This window comes from Meles meles, chromosome 9, assembly GCF_922984935.1.
Source record: "Meles meles chromosome 9, mMelMel3.1 paternal haplotype, whole genome shotgun sequence".
In the NCBI taxonomy this organism is placed as follows: domain Eukaryota; kingdom Metazoa; phylum Chordata; class Mammalia; order Carnivora; family Mustelidae; genus Meles; species Meles meles.
Genome location: NC_060074.1, coordinates 19,425,303 through 19,441,752, shown reverse-complemented (window position 1 = coordinate 19,441,752; position 16,450 = coordinate 19,425,303). Strand labels below are relative to the sequence as shown.

Below are 16,450 nucleotides of genomic sequence, written 5' to 3'. Positions count from 1 at the left end.
GACCCAGAATGACGCAGTAGAAATGAGAGAAAAGGTCAGAGTGTGTGATGTCTGTGAAACTGCAGAGATGTTTGAGGAGGGGCTGGCTGATAGTGTCAAGGAGGATCAGGACTTGGAAGAACACTGGCAGTTGTGTACTGAGGAAATCTCTGGAGAGCTGTAGAAGGGAGTTTCCATTGAGTGGAGCCTTGTGCCAGGTCGAAGGTGTAAGTGGGCACAGCACATTTTGGCACATTGGTTGGATTTTTTTTTCAAGGTTAGTAATTGCTTTTTGAGCATATATATAAAGACAGTGTGCCCAAATTGTATATATAATCTGATTCCAAGTAAATACTAGACAAAACACACCTAACTATTCTGAGTTATAAGATCATGAATGATTTTTATTTTCTTTGCCATATCTGTCAGTATTTTCTGGAGTTTCTATGAATATTTATTGCTTTTAGAACTGGGAAAACACTATACCACTTATTTTTTAAATGTTATGCTCCTAATGTGTTACATAGCAGTAGATTTCTCATTTATTAAAACTTGTATAGAATGTAGTCATTTAAGGTTCCTCTAGGCCTATGAAATGGGATTCCGTCTGTGTTTCTAGCTGTCCTTTTCCTCTGAAAGACCCCAAACTCCTTATGAGGTCCTCACTGACATTATGTCCTTATCTGCCGTTTGTGGCTTGCCTCCACATGCCTGCGATGTCTTTGTGTCAAAGCACCATGACAAAATCATTATCTCTTAAAGCTTCATAGTCCAGAAAGGTCATCTTACTAGGGTCAGATCGGTTAGTGGTGGGTTCTTTGCATTATATATAACTTAGAAAATTTTCAGTCAGCTCCAGCCTTAGCTGAAGTGAAGAACACATGAGACCCACGTGTGCTGACTGTCCTGGGATCCCTCTTCATTCTCATGTTTGAAAATGGATTGACAGAAAGAGTTCACCCTAGGTGTCTTTGGCATTGCCCCTTTCTCTCTCTGGTCCAGCTGCTTCTAAAACTGCCTGGCCTCAGACACCCTCTCAGCACTCATTAAATTCTGGTTATAAGGCATTTAGTCAAGTGGAAGGAAGTCAGCACTTTTACCATCCAACTTGGAGAACATGGCACCTTTGTGTGGCTTGGGCGGGTATTATTGCTTATATCTGCTTTTCTGCCTCAGTGTGGGAGGATTGCGGTAGTCATCCTGTTAGTTAGCCTGGCCTAATGAGCATGTAAACAACAGATTTCCTTGTTAGAAGATAGCAATACACTGATTCTCCATCCTGTTATTTATTTATTTATTTTTTAAAGATTTTATTTATTTATTTGACAGACAGAGATCACAAGTTAGGCAGAGAGGCAGGCAGAGAGAGAGGAGGAAGCAGTCTCCCCGCAGAGCAGAGAGCCGGATGCGGGGCTCGATCCCAGGACCCTGAGATCATGACCTGAGCCAAAGGCAGCGGCTTAATCCACTGAGCCACCCAGGCGCCCCCATCCTGTTATTTTTATGTGTGCAGGGGATTCCTTGGGTCGAGCTTTTATTACCGCACTGACAAACAGACCTCAGTTTGTCAATCCATTAAATAGGAGAAATAACCCTTTTTACAGAAAGGGTATTTAATTTAAAAATAAGATATCTGCAGATCATTGAGTTTGGCCGAAAAGTAGTGTATTGTAAGTAGTTCATTGCTGACTTTGCCATTGTTGGGCTGACATATCTTTGAAGGTCTAGTCTAGGAGCATGTGGTTGTTGAATGGGTGAGGTCCAGTGGAGCGCTCCGTAATTATAGAGTAGTTTACATTTTTTAAAGGCGTGTTGGAACAGCTACCTAGTGAGTGATCCACGGGCATAGCATTTTGATGTTAGCAACTTATTGGATACAGGTAGCTAAGTAAAGCGCCCAGAGGTTAAATGGTTTGCCAGAGGCCACCCAGCACGTGTGTGTGGTTGAGCCAGATTTAGAACACAGTTCTAATTAGCTCCTAATTTCCAGCTTCGTGCTGAGGCAAACCACACGGCACTCACACACTCATTTTATTTAGTTCACTTTGTCAAAGGAACATAATCTTCGTATTTTGACCTGTCTGAATATGCTGTTGTTATTTCTAATTAATTTCAAAACCAAATGAGGCGAGCTAGGAAGAGGTGTTTACTTGTAGAGACTAAAGTTGGCATTACATCCTTGTATTGTCATGAATTTGAGGCATATATATCCTAGGGAGAAGATGAGGTTCTAAAAAGAATGAGGTTGTTGAAAAATGGAGCCCCAAAGGATGAAGACAAAAGATTATAATTATTAGATTATATATAATTATATATATAATCTAATTATTATATTAATATATAAATATTAGACACCCTGCCTGGTGTCTAGTCACTTAGAGTGTAGAGTGGGATACGTGGGATAGAGATTGTCGATCATTTCAGTGCAGCGTGGCAAACCCAGGATGCTAGGAGAGAGCCTGAGCAATTGGGAAAGACTCCCCCACTTGGAGCAAAACATGGAGGAATAAAACAGCAAGACGAATATTGGTGAGCATCTACAAATTGGAGAGGTGGATGGTCATGAAAGGGCATGAATGTCATGCAGAAGAATAATAATGCATTTACTCAACACATGAGTAGTTAGTGCCTTTTTTTTTTTTTTAAAGATTTTATCTATTTATTTGACAGAGAGAAATCACAAGCAGGCAGAGAGGCAAGCAGAGAGAGAGGAAGGGAAGCAGGCTCCCCGCTGAGCAGAGAACCCGATGTGGGGCTCGATCCCAGTACCCTGAGATCATGACCTGAGCCAAAGGCAGAGGCTTAACCCACTGAGCCACCCAGGCGCCCCAGTGCCTTTTTTTTTTTTTTTTTTTTAAGCATGTCAGACACTATTCTGTGCACTTGGGATGCCTTAGTGAGCAAGGTGAACGTAAATTCCTGCCCTTGAGGAGCTTATATTTTATTAGGCAGAAACACTAAACATTAAATAAATAAGTAAATTAAGTGGCACTTTAGAAGATGGTAATTGCATAAGGAGAAAGGGTCCAGCCGGGTGATCGAGGTTACCATAAACAGTGGTAAGTCCTGTTGATAGTCTATACCATTGATAGGACATGATGAGAATGGCACTTCGCCTCTGTGGGGTTTTTTCCCCCAAAACGTACAGCACCAGTCTAATCATGAGAAAAACATCAAACAAATGCCACTTGAGGGACAATCCATAGGTACCTGGTCAGTATTCCTCAAAATTGTCGAAGTCATCAAAAACAAGTAGTCTGAGAAACTCACAGCCAGGAGGAGGTTAAGGAGATATAACGACTAAATTCATGTGGTATCCTGGTTAGAATCCTGGAACATAAAAAGGATATTAGAAAAAATGAGGAAATCCCAGTAACATATGACCTTTAGTTAATATATCAATTCTGGTTCATTAATTGTGACAAATGTGCCATACTAATGTAAAATGTCCCATGGAAAAAACTGACTGCGGGGTTTGTTGGTAGTCACTGTACTATCATTGCAATAATTTTGAAAATATAAAACTTTAAAAATTAAAAATTAAAAATTTAATTTAAAAATTAAAAATAATTTTTAAAGATTTATATTTTCAAAATTATAAGTTTGTTTAAAAAAGGCAGAGTCAAGGGAATCAGAAGTCCAGGGTGGAGATATATGTTACAATTTTAAATAGTATGGTCAAGGTAGGCTTCATTGAAAAGGTGATATGAACAATCAACTTTCAGGAGAAAGTTGGCCATGTTGGTTCTGAGGGAATAGCCGATGCAAAGACCCTGAGGTGAGAACATGGCTACAAGTTTGCGAATCCACACAGAGCCCAGTGTGGCCAGATGGGAGGGAGCGTTGGGAATAGGGAGAGTATGAGCTCATGGAGGAGGGATGTTGGAGCAGATTGAGGTGGCTTTTAGGCCACGGTTAGTCATGTACTGTGTGCCAGGAACCAACCATGCCATACCATTGTCTTTATGTCGTTCTCTCAACTCTCTTGAGAGAGAAGTATTATTGGTTTGCTGGTTTTGCAAACGAGAAAACGGAAATTAAAGAGGGAAGTGACTTGCTGGAGTCCCCTTACTGGTACTTGGTGGAGCTGGACTAGATCTTCAAGGAGACTACTGCCCACAAGAAAATCTGACTCTCCGCTTGTTGTTGTTGTTGTTGTTAAGTTGCAGTAAAAAACACATATAATTTGTCATCTTAGCCATTTTTGTCTGTCAGTCATGTTAAGTGTATTCACATTGCTGTGAAACAGATCTCCAGAACTTTTTCATCTTGCAAATCTGAATATCTATACCCCTTAAACATCGCGTGCAGACTCCCTGCGTAGCAAGGAGCCCGATGTGTGACTCCATCCCAGGACCCTGGGAGCAAGACCTGAGCCAAAGGCGGACACTTAACTGACTGAGCCACCCAGGCATCCCATTTCCTTGCTTTTTTAAGGCTGAATTCTGTTCTGTTGCACAGCTAAATACCACAGTCTGTTTATCAGCCTGTTTTGTCAGTAAAATTTCAAACACAAACAAGCCCATTCATTTCCATTTTGTCTGTGGCTGCCTTCTGCACGCAACAGCAGTAGAGGTGAGGAGTAGCAAACCTAACTGTATGGCACCTAAAGCCAAAGCTATTTACTCTTTACAGAAAATATTTGCTGGCTCTTGTTCTACTGGGGAGACTCTGAAGGGTTAAGAGAAATAATGTGGAGGCTGCATTAGAAGGAGGAAGGCAAGAGGCAGGAAGACCTTTCTGGTCTTGTGGGAACAGGGACACAGGTGTAGAGATGGGGCCCTTAAGAAGCTCCTAGTCTAATTTAGGGCAAAAAGGTGGTTTACAAAGTTGACTTGTTCAGTGATGGATTAGACACTCAGGGAAATAGGAGACCTGAAAGGACTGAGTCCTCAGGAAAGAGAGGGCTAGGACAGATCAGATTGATGCAGGGTATGGGGGAGTGCACCTCCTTCTCAGGAGGCCTTCTCAGCGACACCTGCCACATGAGGGTAAGACAGTGAAAGCAGTTAGAGCTGTGCCTGGCATACAGTAAGAGTTCACTACTCTATGATGGAGGTTCCACGAGGGCAGTAAGAGTTCACTACTCTATGATGGAGGTTCCACGAGGGCAGGATGGGTGTCTTTTCTGCCTACTGTTCTGTCACCTGTGCTTAGGACTCAGTAGCTGCTTCCGCAGATATTTGTGGAGTGAGTAAGTCACTGTAACTCCCAGTAACTCTTTTAGCTATTTAGTTTGTATTGTGCAAATACAGGCAAAGAGCCGGACCTCTCACACTGGTCTGTCAGTTCATTTATTACACTGAAGAATTTTTTTTTTTTTTTTTACTGCTAAGGCAGCAGCTATCCTTACTATGTATTGCTGGAAACAGTCATGCCGTAAGTCAGAAGTAATGGCAAAAAAAGGAAAAAGAGGAGAAGAAAACAATGTTAATAATCCTAAAGATAGCCACTCATAAATAATCCATTAACTTCCTTAAAAAATACTTACTAAATTGCAACTATGTTCGGGAGGTCCAAGGGTGAGCAAAATAGACACGGTTGCTGCCTAAGAGGGGTTATTGACATTGGAACTGGTTTACAAGTGTGAAGTGTGCAACTTACAGATAGACAAGTGCCATGAAACTTAAATAAGGACATTTAACCAGAGAGTGTTTCCCTGAGGAAGAAACAAGTCCTCCTGATTATTGGTTGTTGCATGACAAAATACTCCCAAACGTAGTGTCTGGAAACAGTTTATTGCCTCTCACCATTCTGGGCTACCTAGGCTCATCGGGACAGTTCTCACTTGGGATCTCCTATGAGTTGCAGTTAGATACTGACTGGGGCTGGAATCCTCTGCAAGCTTGACTGGGCTGTCATCCAAGACGGCTTCTCCACACACATGCCTGATGCCTCCCTGCTGCAGCATGACCTCTCTTTCTAGCAGATAGCCTTACTTCCTAGATAACAGCTTAGAGCTCCCAGAGACAGGAGGAGTGGCTGCCAGGCCAGGTAAGGGCTGTACCTCAAATGGGCACAGCATCATTTCTGCCACACTCTGTTGATCAGAACATCACAAGTCCTGCCCAGATTCAAGGGAGTGGAAAAATGAAGTCAGTTCTGGATAGAGGAGTAACAAGATCTCATTGCAGAAAAGCATGTGGCATAGAATTTGTTGTGGCCGTCTTTAGAGAATACAACTCTGTCACTTGATGTTAGGTCCAAGGATAATTTGGCATTGGATACATAAAAGAGAGAGGGAGGGTAACCCCTCCAGCAGGAGAACAGCATTGTGGACAGGACTGGAAGTCGAAAAGGTAAACCTCCACGTCCCTTGGAAGAACTGAAAGGCCTATGTGACTGAGTGGATGAAGATGAGGAAGAGTGTCAGGAAAATGCTGGGTCGCATGGAAAAGAGGAGAAGTTTTTAGGGTGTGATTAGAAGGTTAAATGCGTATTTCTGTCAGAAAGGAGGGGGAATAGCTGCGTAAGTTCCAAACAGAGGTAATGGAAAGCACTAAATAGTGAAAATTAAAATTCCTATAATGGGAAGTACTGGTTAGCCTAGAGAAGGACTTGGAGCGGAGTGGGTGTGGGTCTGGGAAATCTTGCCCCAAATCACATAGCTCATAAGAGACAATTGGGAGTTGAACCCAGAACTAACCCTGGAGCTCAGACCCTTTCCACTATATTGCTCACCGCATCGCCTATGGGAAATCATATAATAAACTTGAAAATTCCTTGCTAATAAAAGTAACTTAGTCTTTCTAATTTGTTCCTAGCCTTTCAGGCCCATACCTTCTAAATTTCTTAGGCTCAACTCAAAGGGCACCTCCTTTTTTTTTTTTTTTTTTTGGTAAGGTTTTATTTATTTGAGAGAGAAAGAGCAAAAGAATGGGAGAGAAAAGAAGGCATGAGAGGGGAGAGGTCAGAGGAAGAAGCAGGTACTCTGCTCAGAACTCAGGACTCAATCCCGAGACTCCAGGATCACGACCTGAGCCAAAGGCAGTTGTTTAACCAACTGAGTCATCCAGGCGCCCCCAAAGGGCACCTTCTTTTGAAGACTTTCCTAATGCATGCAAAAGTGTTCATGTGACCTTATAACCCCTTGGCCTCAATGTCCCCTTCTGTGAAAGGTTGGAGTTGGAGGGATGACTTAGAGTTCCCTTCCTTGTCTAACAGTGTATGGTTTCGGATGTGTGAGGTAACAGTGTCCCACAAGCTAGCAGCGATGGCCATCAGTGGTTATATGCTTCTAAACAGACTATGAGTACTTCAACTGAGAGCACAAAGAGTATATTTCTAGACATTTTGATTTAAAATAAGAAAAAAATCACTTTGAAGTATGTACTCTCTCTTTCTATTATGATTACAGACTGAATTTTAAGCACGGGGTAAGGAAAGGAATATGAGGTGCCTCTTCTATAAAATGGGAAACTTATGTTAAAAAAAACCACAAAATTTGAGTGATTAAACTTGAAGATCAGTTTGGCTGCATTCAACAATTTATGAATCAGGTGACATCCATCTAGTAAATAGAAGGCACTACAAAATGGACCTCTTTTATAGGCAGGAGGGGTGGAAGCAAGGTCACCTTTCTTTGGGGGATCTAGCAATCAGATTTCCTCACTAGTGCTGATCGGGTAATTCCAGATTTACTGGTGAAAGGTCACATTCCCACAAAAGGCTAAAAGTACTGAGGCTGAGATTAGGTATAAGTCTTGATTTGCTGATGTGGGGATCTGCACAAGTGACTCCATTTTGAGCCCATTATAATAATAATAATTATTATTATTACCATTGCTTACACTTTATTATGTTCATTTGAAATTTTGGTAAAGAAAGAAAGTTTTATGATTTATTATGTATTTCTTTTTCATAGCTTCTGATGTAGAAGATGAAACTAAAAATCCTATGTTTCAAAATTACAGTAATAGTAAAACCCTGTTGCACAATTCAGGAGGCTCAGGGATTAACTGTAAATGCAGGAAAAGAAACTCTGTTTGCAACTATTATAACTGATGTTTATCTCTAAAAGTCAATCAGTGCCTTACTGCATAAGGGCTAACATAATAAGTATCAAAATATAAAATGTAGACAAGTTCATAGTCATTATCACTTCACGAGAGATTAACCACAGAGTTCCTGTGAACTGCAAACCTGTTGACACATTTTAAAATGAAGGGCTATATATACTAGTTTAATTTACATATATTAAGCAATGTAGATTGGTACTGTTGATTTAAATGTAATGGTTAATGACCTAAGTGCTAAAAATGATTTTAATGAACCATAAGATCGTGCAGTTTTAAACAGAAAAAAGCACATCTATGAACCTTCGCAGGAACATGCAGAGTTGTTGCTAACTGCCTAATTTTACCTACTTGTAAGTAGTTAAGGGCAAAAAAGCCCCTTGCATAGTTGTTTTGTTGGTTCATTTTTTGGGTGCAAACACAAAGTTGTATGTGACTGTTGAGCACATGGATTGTAATAGTGTGACTGAGAAACTTCATTTGATTTTTATCATAAATTTAAATAGTTGTATATGGCTTGTGTCTACCATATTGAACGGCATCACTGTCAAGGTCTGTGCTAATTAGGCCTGACCTTGGCGATCTCACCTTTCCCAGAGATAATGAGTTAGTGCTCATGAAGGGTATTTTCTGCCCAAACTTGAGGCTCAACCTGTACTCCTAGACCAATCCTCAAAACCTCTGGGAGTTTGGAGCCTGAAGCCCTTCTTTCAAGCTGACTGGAGGAATTCTGAAGTCCAGAGGCATTCATTAGGTATTACATAATCCAAGCCTGGGAAGCACAAACACAATAGCATTTGGGTTTAAGAAAAGGGCAGAGAGCCTCCCTGGGTACTTCCCCCTTGTGCTTTTTAGCCTGACAAACCATTAGCACTTTCAAAGTTTGTGAAAGAACTCATGTATTTGTGACTTTTAGACTGATTATGGTATAGGCCCAGACACAGAATTCTTAGTCTCTTTGCTTACATTTTAGGTCAGTATATCACAGAGACTTGCCAGGACAGTCTTTTCACAATTGCTCTCAAAGGCTTTTCTGTATGAGTAAAAGCTGTTGACCTTAATTTCCTTTATCAAGTGTTCTACCCTGCCCTGTGTAGGTTCTAACACAAAGCGGGTAGTGATGTGTACTCTCGACAATGGAACTTCTGTGTTGGTGTTGCCCACCTCTGGGCATGTCTGCCATTGAAGAGATGTAGAGAGGGGAAATTGCTGGGCAGTGTCATGTACTATAGAATACAGTGAACCATGTGTCAATGTTGTGCTATTTCTTTTCTTCCAGGAAATCAAGGATTGCATGGCATTGCTTTGACAAGCACTTCCTGTTATCTTTACAGAGATCTCAATGAAGAATAATCTCGAAGGAGCATTTGTCTTCCTGTACTTTTGCTAATGGCCATTAGCTGCTAGCAAATGCTTTTAATGACTGAAAAAACATCCTTGTGCTCGGCCTATCCTTGTGCTCGGCCTGCTCTAGGCAGTCAAATGAAGGTTTCTTTCAGTTGTTTCCAGAACGCTATTGCTGAAGCACACCTCTCTTTGTTGGGTGAATGAATGTTCATGAAGCCCTTTCCTGAACCAGCGGAGGAGCCTTAGGCTTCGTGAAGCCTGCGACATGGAAGCTTTGGAAGTGGATGATATCAGCCCAGCCTTGGAAGTTACTGAGGATTTCTTTAGTACTTTTGACAGTAAGCTAGAAAAGGCTGTGCAGCAAGCCGAGGTTTATGGGATTCAGGAAGTCCCTGAATTGGTGGGGCACGAGGTACTCACTAATGTAACAGACAATGGTGCTCTCAGACATGTTGTGTCCCTGAGCAAGGGGGGCCTGCTTTGGGACCACTGTAAGGGCAGGCTCTTAGAAACCAAAGCTCAAAATGTCTTCCCCGCCAAAGAACAGTTTATGGTTCAGAAAGGGACAGCCCCAGATAATCTTTCCTGGATGGAACAAAAGGAAGCATCGACCTTTAACTTTTTCAACGTGTGTCAGCGTCGGAGGGACAGGCCTCGTTCCGTCAATGACTTATTGGATGAGACCTCTACTTTTAAGCCGGGTCATACTCGGTCAAGGTCAGATGTCACCCAGGTGGACTGGAAGGTAGTCCTCCAAACCATGCCTCTGCAGCAGCAGCCACCGTGTCTCCGGGGCCCTCATTTCACCAGGCCGGCTTTTCTGTCGTCCTCACCAAATAAGGTCGAAGACGCTCAAGGGAATACTGGTATGTTTTTATATCTGATGCTGTTGAACGATGGTTGACTTTCCTTTGTCTCTCTTTCCTTTACCTCAGGAGCAGTGTACTCTCCGATGTCCCTGTCCGGGTTTGCTTACTTAATAAGCTCCCTCTTCCATTTGCTTTCACCTTTTACCTGAAGCCTCATTCTTGGTGTCTTCATAAGAAGTGCTGAGTGAAAAGATGACTACGGTTAACTCTTCCTTTCTAGCTTTGTGTGTTAGAATCTGCGTGGGCTCATAATTCGTGTAGTATTTGCCTTTGTACAGAGTTTGATAGTGCTTGTTCACATCAGTTGGTGTTCTTCTGATCACACACGGGGCATAGCCTTGTGCTACGAAGCAATTAAAAATGTGTAAATATACCATCCCTGGCTTAAAGGACTTTTCACTTAAGGCAAGGGGATCAGACACTAACAGACACTCACGAAGGTACCAGGAATGAGAGGAAATAGACGTCGACTGAAATATTTGTGAGGGAGCTTTTCTTTTACTTTAGATTGTTGGAACTTGTTTCAATGAGCAAGTGACAGTGACGGTGAGAGGACAGAGGAAGGGAGGAAGATCCTGTGCTGGGTTTGTTAGGAAAGGCTTTTGAGAGTTACGGAGTTTCAGCTGGCCCATGAAGGACACTAAGATGCAGAAAGGGGTTTGCGGTAGAGGACATTGGGCCAAGAGGACAGTGGGAACCAAGGTGAAGAGAAGAGAGGTGCAGGGGGGAGAAGGGCATCCCATGGAGGCTAGTAGGCATACGTGGGAGAGGCTGGTTCAGACCTCATGGTGTGGGTACCTCTTTTTCCCCCATGCTTCATGCACATACATGTGCACATGAATTCTGCGAGGTGTGGCAAACCGTCTCGTCATTTCCCCCAGCGTTTTCTTTTAGGTATCTTAAATATTTAATAATATTACTACTGTTAATTAAATTTGAAACTCATAGGGGCACTTGGGTGGCTCAGTCATTTAAGCGTTAGCCTTTGGCTCAGGTCATGATCTCTGGATCCTGGGATCAGCCCGCATTAGACTTCCTGCTCAGCCGGGGATCTGCTTCTCCCTCTCCCCCTTCTCCTCCTCCCCTACTCATGCATACTCTCTCTCTCTCATTCCTCAAATAAGTAAATAAAATCTTATAGATAAATAAATAAATTTGAAAATCACCAGTGACCATTGAAGAGACACTACCAATCACTCTTACTTTTCTCTGGCATAGTCTCTTATAAAAGGGCCTCACAGTAAGTATTTCTTAAATCGGCCTTCCAGTGTGCTTTCTCATGACCGGCTTTGTTAGTGGGAAGTAAACCATTCATTCCCTCCCTCACTCTGATTTGTGATCAGCTGTTTGCTGTCTTCTACCGATGACTGAGAAAGGGACTGTTTCTTATTGTTTTATCCTCAGTACCTAACATGGTGCTCTGAACATAGTTTATGCTCAAAAAAATTGTTTAAAATGTGAAATGAATTTAATTCTGATAAGCTGAAAAAGTAACAACAATAACATCTTTAGGCAATTTGCGTCTTTCTAGAAAAAAAACCCACCCTCTTTTCCCTCCAGCCTTGTGCCATATTCTAGCATTTCATACCTTGCACATCCTCTCTGTGGAGCTCTTTAGCAGCAGTGGAGAATGAGGGTTTGCTTTCATCTCAAAGACTGCCCTGCACTGTCCTTGTGATAAGAGAAAATCAAACAGATATGGCTTATAAAGGAGCCCCTCCCATTGGCAGAATGTTGCCCTGGCCTTGGAGGAGTATCCAGATACCTCGCAGACTCCTGGGTTGCCTGGGTATAGTTAGGATTCCCTTTTGTGGAAGAATCTGACTGCTGCTTGATGAGCACGAAGCCTGGTGTGATAATTGGGCTTTGCCCTTTAGTCTTTCTGAAGTTGGCAATCATTTGAAGTAATTTTGCATCACTCCTCAACTCTTCCTCGTTCCCTGATAGTGTTTCTTTAAAGAAAATGATTGCTTTGCATTTGAAGATCATTTCTTCCCTAGCTTCTTGCTTGGGATATATGAGAGCAGAGTACATCAAACAGACTAGGAGCCTACTTGTCACTCTCCGAACCAACACCTGACACCCAGTGTGTTGTCCTCGGGGTGAGAGAGCCCAGTTCCGGGAGGAGGAGGGGAAAATGGTGGCAGTAACAGTGGGCACTGACTAATTTTAAGTTCCTTACAAGTAGTAGCAGCTTATTTAATTCATATAATACTCCTACAATATGGATATTTTTACTGACCCCATTTTGAGGGTGGTGAAACTGAGGCACAGAGAGCTTAAGTAATATGCTTAGAGTCCCATAGCTGGTGCGGGGTGGATCCTTGATTTGAACGTGGGCAGTCTCTCTCCAGACTCCATGCTCTTAACCACTAAGCTGGAGCTCTACCCTTACACTGGAAGCCAGTAGTTCTTGGTCTCTAGAACCCTCTGCTTTGAAAGCCTTATTAGCAGTCAGGCCTGTGGATGTAGAAGACGGGAAATGGTGTGGAAGAGAGACCTGGAGGTTGATCACGGAACTAAAATTAATCCCTCAGGAGATCACCAGCAAGGAAAGACCAAGAACCACAAAGCGGCCTAGCTAAACAAGGATTCGTTTTTGCTTTTAACAAATTCGCTAAAGTACATGGACAGTGCAGAACTGGCCACAGTGCTTTAGGGGACCAGCGAGTCCACGGAAGGAAGACTGTAACTTTCCCTTCATACTCTTGAACACTGGCTATACAGAAGAGCTCAAGTGAGGTGACCCCATGGATTTGTAACTATGGAAAGAGGGCTTTGGGGTTTAGTTTGATCTTTGGCTATCTTTTTCAGTCTTACTTAGAAGCCTATGGATAGATGTATTCTAGAAATTTTATTGCCTCAGGCAGAGACAGACCCAGGACAGGCTTCTTACAAGGGAATGTTGCCAGTGCTAGGTAGACGAAGGTTATAGTCAGTGGGTCTACCAGGTTGATGGATTGTAGCTTGAATCCAACCCAGCTAAGACTGTCTGCACTATCTGAGCACAGGATAGTAATGTTGAAAAGGTTAGGTCTTAAATCACTGGGAAGCACAAGATCTAAGGCAAGATGGAAACAGAGGCGGGCCCCCTCCCCAACTTTGTTGAAGTATGATTTGCGAAGTTGGAAGGCATTATTTAAAGCGTATGTTGGAATGATTTGATACACATGTACTTTGTTGAAGGAGTTCCCTGTCCAGTTAGTTAGCACATCCTTCACTTCACATCAGAGGCAGTTGTTTCTAAAAATTCTCAGGACAGGTAGTGGACACAAAGCTTCCTCATGCTCAGCTCCTTAGTGCCATGCCCTGGGCAGCCCGTAGCAAGGTATGACAGGGAACTAGCCTTGGGGGACAGTCCTAGTTCTCCCCCCAGGACGGATCATTGCTAGTCCTTGCACCGATCTTAGTTCTGTACAGACATACTCTCGGACCAATATCTGTAGTTAACCCTTTCCCCTTTATATGACTATCATCCTGTTCTTATTCAACGAGTAATAATACAGCCACAGGTGGCAGCGAATTTCCCATGAGATTGGAAGACAGAGTCCTAACATCTGAGAATTATAATCCAAATGTAAATATGAATTAAGGTAAGAACATAGAAAGTCACGTGAACATGTGGATGTTAGATGTGTCATCAATATGAAAGATAGATCATACAGACGCATAGACTTAGACCTGTAAACATATACACGTGGTAGAGGAAGGTGAGGAGTGTGTGGAAAGAACAGTCAGTTAAGACTCACTGTGTAGGTTTGGAAAAATCACTTGTCTGTTGGTTTTGATTAAAAACCTAGTGAAGCAGGTTAAATTGTCTCTAAGACCCTCCCAAATCTAAAATTATATCATTTTAAGATATATTTGAACTGACCCTGACTCATGGTTGTATAGGAGCTAATTAACTATAGTCAGATTGGTAAATCATGGAAATACATGTATGGTTGAAATTATTTAACAGAAGAATTTCTGTGTGCCTTGTAACTTAACTCTACTTTTGGGTGAACTGCTGTGGTTGCAATTTTTAAAATCTTTTTTTTAAGAAATCCTTTGCATTAACTATAGAGCTCTGAAACTCAACAGACGGTCAGAGTCTGACTTCCTTCCCCGCCCCCCCCCCCCCCCCCCACTGTGTTCACATTTTCATCTGCTTGGCAAGGGCAGTGGTCAGCTGGGCTTTTGTGTCAGTTGGTCTCACTCTCTGGTGACCCGGTATGATTTCTATGCCTGTATCTTCTTGTTCTAAGTACTTTAGGAGAAGGTCTCAAGCAGAGATTTTCTTTAGAGCTAGAAAGACCATGGCAGTATGATTTTTTTTTTATCTTGAGTTTTATGTTACTCTGTTTCCATTCCCTTTTTCCCCAATCTTTCACTTAAAAAAAAAAAAAAAAGCGAAGTTTGGGACTTAAACTAAAATGACTGCTTTTTCAATTAGGATGTTTCTCAAAAGCCTTGGAGCCAATAGAGGTGGGAATATTCCTGTGGGCTTAGAGCAAGTGAGGTCACCAGGACATGGTCTCTTGCTGAATTTATGATTCATCCTTCAACAAGATTAGTCAGTACAAAGAAGTTGCTAAAATAGGTCACAGAAAGTTGATTTTATATGGCTGTATAGTTTCCATTGGTTACATTATTAAATGCTGGCCTGTGGCAGCTGTTGGAAACCCAACACGCCTCATCGCCAGCCCATACTCTAATTCTAACATTTCTGTGATTGCTCTGTTAATATGGTTTATCTTTCTTGGCTAAAGAGAACTCTAGTCACTAATTCACAAACTGCTAGAGTTACCTTCTTAAAAACACAAATCTGTTCACACTATTCTGTTGTCAAAAATGAATATTGGTTCCCCATTCTTTACAAAATCAAGTGTAAGTTTTATAAAGCGTGCAGGTGTCTTCTCAGCCTTATCTAGCACCTTCTCTCCCCCCACCTAGGTGCCATGTTTGAATGTGCCATGTCCTTTCAAGCTCCTGAGCCTTTGCTTAGGTTTTCTTTTCTTCCAGATGACCTTCCTTGCCACTATTATCTTTCAAGGACTGATCCAAATGACATGTCCTCCCTGAGACCTTTCTATATTTTTTTCAATTAAAATTCTTTTTTTTCTTTCACTGTATGTTTTCACAGCACATTTAATTCTGCTGTGAATGATAGGTAATTGCTTGTATATCCATCTCCCACATTAGGTTGGAAGTTTTTTGATGCCAAAAACTGTATCATAGAAAACTTTGTTTTGTACCAAGTATGATCATAGGCAAAGTGTCTGGTTAAATTTTATGTGTTGGCACTCAGAACATCAGGACAGTACTGCTTTGTTTTGTTTTTGTTTTCCAAAACAGAAATGGCCTCTCTTGCCTTAACTTCAGTTGAATGAAGTTTGTTATTAATACTATCAGTAAGGGTTGTCATTAAATGAGAGTTAACTTTACACTCAACCCTGTGCTACATGTGTGTGTTATCTTACTTAATATTCATAATAGTTTAATATGATAGATGATATTGTTCTGATTTTACAAATGAGGAAACTGAGTCTTAAGGAAGTTGACCTCACCCAGGGCCATGCAGTAGTATGTGGTGGGGCCAGGATTCCGAGCCAGGCCTGACATTAGAGGCCACGCGTAATCACCCAATAATGTTGTCTCTCCAGCCCGAGGAAGTTTAGGTCATTCTTTCCACCACAAATAAACATGGTATTATCTAGATTCCAGGTTTGGAGGTTAGAGCTCTACTCTCAACTTGCACACTTGTGGTATAATCTTGGCCAAGTCATTTTGCTTCCTGGGATCTCTTTCCAAATCTGTTAAATTAGTTAAGAATATTTTCAGAAGCAGTTAACTAGCATACGCACCTAAAAGTGGCATAAATAATAAGGCCATTTATCATCTTCCATTCTCTTCCATCTCATAGGTAGCTGTGGAGCACTTAGTGAATATCAGGCACTCTATCAATGAACACCTAAGAGGTTCAGATGTAGGAGGTGCCAGGGTCATCAAAATCCAGGCACTTTCCATCTTTTTGCTCTGCTTCTCAGTATACTGGTAATATCTTTTCTTTATCTTCATTGGTACAAATAGCTACAGCAGTCCCAAGAGCCATTTTCTTACATATCAATAGCCAAGGTCAGGAAAGAAAACCAGAGCACCTCTTCTGGGTCTTTTTTCCAGTGGCCTCCAATAACACCCCCCTCAGTAGCTAGAGTCACGTGCTTACCCCTCGAGCAAAGCCTGGCAAAGGAAAATAGT

At 41.9% G+C, this 16,450-nt stretch overlaps 1 protein-coding gene across 8 annotated transcripts in view; it reads left to right on the top strand.

Moving 5' to 3' along the window:
* Positions 1 to 16,450, top strand: part of PLEKHM3 (pleckstrin homology domain containing M3) — a 183,016-nt gene that overhangs the window by 12,914 nt on the left and 153,652 nt on the right. For all 8 annotated transcript variants that reach the window (XR_006820277.1, XM_046018922.1, XM_046018924.1 and 5 more), the window contains exon 2: positions 9,274 to 10,207. Coding sequence is in view for 7 of the 8 variants with exons in the window: in XM_046018922.1 (XP_045874878.1) it covers positions 9,607 to 10,207 (601 nt within the window). In the remaining variant the exon portion in view is untranslated. The remainder of the gene's footprint in view (positions 1 to 9,273; positions 10,208 to 16,450) is intronic.